This window comes from Drosophila novamexicana, unplaced genomic scaffold (assembly GCF_003285875.2).
Source record: "Drosophila novamexicana strain 15010-1031.04,08,12 unplaced genomic scaffold, DnovRS2.1 tig00000193-arrow-pilon, whole genome shotgun sequence".
Taxonomy (NCBI): domain Eukaryota; kingdom Metazoa; phylum Arthropoda; class Insecta; order Diptera; family Drosophilidae; genus Drosophila; species Drosophila novamexicana.
In genome coordinates, this window is record NW_020824787.1 from 7,843,596 (window position 1) to 7,849,734 (window position 6,139).

Below are 6,139 nucleotides of genomic sequence, written 5' to 3' on the forward strand. Positions count from 1 at the left end.
AATTCCAGTTTGGAGAGAACTAATGTCGAAGGCTTTTTCTTTCGCTGTGTGTGTGTGTGCGTGTGTGTGTGTGCGTGTGGATTTTTATTTTATTTTTTTTTGAAATAAATGTAAGCTCGAATTTGTTATTAAAAACATGTCTCAGCTATCACTAATAAACCAATTGATTGGAGTTGCTTAAACTTAATCTAAGATTCTAAGATCCCGCTATTCCAACTGCTCTTCTATTACCTGCTGCTTCCTCTTCTTTTTTTGGCTATAAAAATTAAGTTACATTTTGTAGGTTTGCTTTTTGAACTTTTTGCACAAGTGTGCGTGTGCATGAGTGTGTGCGTGTGTGTGTGCATGTGTGTGTGTGTGTGTGTGTGTGTGTGTGTGTGTGTGTGTGTGTGTGTGTGTGTGTGTGTGTGTGTGTGCATGAGTGTGTGTGCGTGTGTGCGTGTGTGTGTGTGTGTGTGGGTGAGCATGTGTGTGTGGGTGTGCATGTGCATGTGTGTGTGTGCATGTGTGTGTGTGTTTAAATTACAACAAATAATTGATATTTAAGTTTAAGTATTTGCTTTAGAGCGTGAATGTTTTTGAATGTTTCACAAATGTTTCATACCGTTTCCATTTTGTTTCTCTTTTTTATTTGGTTTTGTTTCATTTCATTTCGTTTCGTTTCGTTTTGTTTTGTTTGTGTTTGGTGCTAGGCTAAGGCGACTTTTGTTTGGTTGTTTTCACTTTGTTTTGTTTATCGTTTTGTGTTTTACATTTTGCAATATATTCAACAATATTAGTTGCTTTCTCTGTTGTCTCTTTTGTCTTGTTGTCCGTTGTCTCTTTGTCTGTTTTGTCTCTTGTTGCGGCTTTTTTTCTTTCTCATTTTACACAAAAAACGAATAATTGCATTTGAATGGAAGTAGAACCGAAAAATTGTGAACAGAAAATGTTAACAAAACAATATTGAAAATATAAGAAAAAAAAACGTAATATCTTTTAGTTTTAATAATTTGTGCTAGAAATTCGGCTATTAAAATTATTTAAGTTCCACGTCTCACTCTAACCTTACTTTTTTGTTTGCTTGAGAAAAGTTTTACACATTGTTTTTTGTTTCGTTTTCGTTTCGTTTCGTTTTCGTTTCGTATCGTTTCGTTTCGTTTACGTATCGTGTTTCATTTAACATATTCAGTCTTTCAGCTTTCAACATAAATAAATTAATTAAATTAATTTATTTAATCGCATTACAAAATGTTCAAGTGCTGCCTGTAAATAATTTCGTGTTCTATTGCATTTATGTGGTAATTTCCGTTGTCTGCCTTATTTTGCGCTCTTTCAAGTTTATAGCCAAAAAGTCATTTAGTTTTATATCTCAAACAGCGATGCGTCTTCGATCGCGTTTTGATGGAAATTTGGAAAAGAACAATTTTTCATCCTTAGTCGAAGTTTGTTGTAAAAGCCAAAAGTTTGCTTTGCTTTGTTTAATCGTACTTTAACTTAATTCTAGTTGCTACGTTTTTCTTTTCTCTCTGTTTTTATCATTTACATATTATTGTAATAATTATATATGCTTGTTATATATCATTCATATGACTCCATTTACCCGCTGGTTCAACTCTTTCTCATATGCGCCTTCGTCTCATAAACTGCTTGGTTTTTTCGTTTAATTTTTCTGCGTTTGCTAAATTTAAGAAACTTTTCAACTCTCTCTTAACTGGACGTACGCTGGCTTAATTTCCATTTCTGCTTCTTCTTTTTTTGGGTTATTCAAAAATGTTGCTTAAATTTAGTTAAACATTAAATATTCGTATAGTAAATATATAAAATTTTGTGTCCAAATTCAGTTGTTTTTAGGAGTTTTCTTTTTTTTTTTTCAGTTTTTTGTTTTTGTTGTTGCTTCACTTTTTTTTTTGTTTTTGTTGTAGTTGAGTAAAACAAGAAACGGCCCGAAACTATAAAATATCCAGAGCCTCACACATTTGAATGGAACGTACCATAAAAATTCAGAATCTTTTTTGGGTAGCTTTTGGTTAATTTCTGTATAATTTACTTTTGGGTGGGGCTTACGTTTATCATATGCTATATAGGTATATTTGCTTGATTTGCTTGATTTGCTTGATTTTCTATGTGTTGCAACAGAAAAGTTGTTGTCAAATATTTTCCTCCATTTTTGTTCACTTCTTAAGCTTTCTTACTGTAAGTATAACCGGTCTCTTGTATTTTTGTTAAGGCAACTGCTTTTTGTTACAGAATTTGTAATTTGTTGTGTTCAGTTTTGTGTTTGTTTTTTTTTTTTTGTATTTTGTTTTTGTTTAGGCTTTTAGTTTTTGCATTTTTACATGTGACTGGGAACTGCATTTTTGACATTGAATTTTGTTGCTCAACTTTCGTGAAATTAACATTATTTAGCAAGTATTTTGTGAAAGCATATTTTAAGCAGCCAAAATGTGTTGATTAATCATTTTAGTTGGACTCCTAAAAACAACGAAACGTTTTTTAGTTTTTCTTTTCTTTTGCTAAATGCAAAAATTTTGCTGTGCCTTAAAGTTTAGTTTTAAGTGGAAATTTCATTTATAAATATACTAGAAGGGGTTTTTTTTTCTTCTTCTTGTTGTTGTTATTTTCTTGCTAATTTTGAATTTTGCTTTCAATTTCGCCTTTAAATTTTGCATTTGCTTAATTTAGTGTAAAATACATTTTTAGCGTAAGTCGAAAGAAAATATTATGTACTTAATTTTGTGGCCTAAATTTAATGCAGTTTACAATGCGCATATACATGATTTTTTTTTTGTTTGTTAATTTCTTTTTTTTTCGGTTTCTTTCTAACGCATTTTTGTGGCATTTTGTTGTTGTTGCCTGCTTAATTCTATATAAAATAAATATTTTGATAATATCCAAGTAAAGCAAAGTTTTAACAATGAAATTGATTTAATGCAAATTATAATTAAGCAAAAATTCAAGTTTCGGATAGTGAAAAACTTAACATTATGGAAAAATGTAAACAGAATTTGGTTAAAACAATGCAAATGCAACAAAATATTTTGTTTTTTTTAATAAAGTTAATTAAATTTAATTGAAGAAACAATCGAAAAGTTCAGAAACTATTGTTAACTAAGCTTTAAATTGCATTCTGTTGCGAATGGAAAACTCAAATTATTTGAATCGATTGGAAAACTCTTTCAAAGCTGAACTGGGCCCCGGCGTATTAATGGAACTTGCGCTTTTTGCCAACACGCTTCTTGCCCTTGCCGCGGCTCTTGGCCAATTTGCGTTTTTTGCTTAGCCCATCGCCACGCAGCGCCGACTCGCGATTGATCTCGCCCAGAATTTCATCGCCCAGAGTGCCTGTAAAACACATAATATGAATAAATTAAGGATAAACATGATTAGATGAGGATGACTTACCCAATGTGGTGAGCTTACGCTGACGATGCTTCTCCGCCTTGGTGACCGGCAGACGCACCAGGTAGGTCTCCTCGTACTCCTGCTTCTCCTTCTGCGCCTGCGAGAGCAGCTGCTGGGCGCGCGAGCCAGAGGAGAGCTCAGTGGGCGCATCCAAGTACTCCTCCTTCAGATCCTGCAGCATCGACGAGCTATGGGGATAATTGATTTATATATATACATCTATATGGATTGCATTGGATGGATATGGTCTTACGTGATGGCACGCTTTTTGGCACGTTCCAGAGCCTTCTGCTCCTTGTCCGCGTCCCGCTCATCCCCGTCGTAGTAGACGGGCTTAATGCGCGGCGGCACATAGACGCCCGATTTGCCGGCTGTGGCCGCCTTGCGCGGCTTTTTCGCAGCGCCTGCCCCGTCGGCCTCCTCGTCGCCCTCCTCGTCGTCATCCTCAGCGCTGTCGCTGGCTGCCGCATCGGCCTCCTGCGCAGCGTCGGCACCAGCAGCGCTGAGCATCTCCTCGGGATTTGGCTTGTAGAGTATGGGATCTGTGCTGCTCGACACTCCAGTTGTCGCCGTCTTGACCAGCTTGTCAATCTGATAGCGCAGCTTGTGGTCTATGGGCCGTATCTTCTCCAGCACGGTGCGTATCTCGATCAGGCGCTCAATCGAGGGATCACCCTCGATGGTCTCGCCGGAGCACTTGCGCAGCACCACATATGTCAGATTGATCAAGTAATCGAGCAGCATATGGTACTTGACCTCCAGGAAGCTCAGGCCGTACTCTGTGCTCAGCTCGCCGCGCTTGACGCGCTGCAGCATTCCCTCGACCAGATCCGTCACCTGCTTCACATTGCTGTTCATCTCGCCCAGCAGCTGAATCGCCTGCGGTATGTCCTGCTGACCCTGCATCTCACAATCGTAATCCAAAGCCTGTCAAGAGACAGAGAGGGAGAGAGAGAGAGAGAGAGAGAGAGGGAGAGAGAGAGAGAGAGGGAGTAATTAATAGATCGGCTAGAGATTGAAAGTTGGGAGATTTTAATGATTCTGTTTATATATATATATGTATATATATATCGGATATTAAATGGTTTTGTCAATTTTTTCTACAAATTTTTGCTAATTTCATTCACTTTTTCGGCCATTTCCCGCCGGGGGAAAGCTAAATAATGTATATAGAAGTATATTTTGTAGCTGATCGAAGCAAATCTTAACTTTTGTTTCTACAACCTTTGATCTGCCTCAAAGAAGTTTAAAGAAAGATCACTTGAATTTGGGTTAAGGCTGAACGAATGTTAAGCACGAAAGTTTCATACGAAAGTTTTACACGTTTATTCCACTTTGAGGCGTGAATTTGAGCTAAACCCCAGCAAAAAGGATTAATACAAATGTTTTTCACGTTTCTGCCACTTTTGGCTTTTTGGCACTTACCAGATAAGATAGCAACAATAAAAACTTTAGCTTTCTAGTCTGAACAAATTGAATATTCTTTAATTATATAGTTTACTTTAGCTTAGCTAATTATTATATAGAATATCTAAGGCTTTATATGCAATATATCAGAGTTTAGTCAAAGTGAAAGGTGTATTAAAAGGATTGTTGTGTGAGACTATATAGAAGTATATTTAATGTGTTGAATAATTAACCAATTAATTATATTATATATCAATATTAATTAAAGTTCGCATAAGTAAATCTTAGGCCCAGCTTAAAGTTCTGTGTTGTGAAAAGTGAAAGTCAAAAGTGTTTAACCTTTACATAATTTACGACTATGCAGACCAGGCTTACCTGATCCATTGTCGAATTGTCCAACAAACAGAACAAATCGACTCTCAAGAAGCAACTTTTGGCTAACAACAAATGCAGTTGGGCCTAATCTAAGGCTAAATGCACGTGCATTTATTGCTTGAATCGCCCAAAACTATATATATATATGAATATATAGTTTATGTGCGTATATTTATATATATATATATCAACTAATTATGAAAGGCAACCAAAAATATGCCGTTAGCCAATCGGCAACGGCAATTGCTGCATGCCGTCTCGCTCGCACTTGAGTTGTTATTGCATTGGCCAACAGCATATTTAACAAAATTGGGTGCACAGGAAATTAAATCTGCTTGCCAGATACACGTATAAATTGTTTAGTTTGTGAATATGCCATAAAGTGAGCCGGCGAACCCCCCTCCCCCCACCCTTTATTATGCTGGACCAGCCCCGCCCATGGCCAGGCGCGAGCCGCAGTTCTATGTGCCTGGGAATGATTGTCCTCCATGCTGCATTTGTTGTGCATGTTCCGCGCCTCTCTCTGTATGTGTGCGTGTGTGTGTGCGTGTGTGTGTGTGTGTGTGTGTCCCGTGTCCTGTGCGCGACACCGCGCAACTCATTTGCATATTTTATTGGTTGCCATTTAATTATTTGCATTTTACTGAATTTTCGGCCGCCGCCGCCAGCTTTCCCCCCCCCCCCCCCCCCCCCCCCCCCCCCCCTCCCCCTTTTGACCGCCGCAGCTTATGCTGCATTTATTTTCAATTAATATTAATAAAGCAATGCAAGCATGTAGGGGTGCAGCGGCGGGGCTGAGCGGTGTCTGAGGTAACAGCATGTGATCTCTGCGCGGCTTACAAATATTTTTAGAGATTAATTGCAAATTGTAAAATGTATTTTTTTTTTAATTTTTTGACATTTTGCAATTTGCCCAACAATTATTTTGATAACAACATTTTTTCGAGTGCTTTTGCTTTGCTTGGTTTTGGCC

General features: G+C 37.5%; 1 protein-coding gene across 1 annotated transcript; it reads right to left on the reverse strand.

The window, feature by feature from the left end:
• Positions 1-2,646: 2,646 nt before the first annotated feature.
• LOC115758662 (neuroguidin) lies at positions 2,647-4,308 on the reverse strand. The gene is made up of 3 exons (XM_030699401.1): positions 3,638-4,308; positions 3,385-3,572; positions 2,647-3,324 (listed from the first exon to the last, which is right to left on the reverse strand). The coding sequence occupies exons 1-3, from the start codon at positions 4,288-4,290 to the stop codon at positions 3,185-3,187; spliced, it is 981 nt and encodes a 326-aa protein (XP_030555261.1). The 5' UTR covers positions 4,291-4,308; the 3' UTR covers positions 2,647-3,184.
• Between the last annotated feature and the right edge of the window lie 1,831 nt (positions 4,309-6,139).

Coding starts and splice junctions, on each gene's coding strand:
- LOC115758662 (XM_030699401.1), bottom strand. CDS start 4,290: ATGCAGGGTCAGCAGGACATACCGCAGGCGATTCAGCTGCTGGGCGAG. Junction 3,573..3,637: donor GCCAAAAAGCGTGCCATCAC/GTAAGACCATAT, acceptor TTATCCCCATAG/CTCGTCGATGCTGCAGGATC. Junction 3,325..3,384: donor GCGTAAGCTCACCACATTGG/GTAAGTCATCCT, acceptor TGTGTTTTACAG/GCACTCTGGGCGATGAAATT.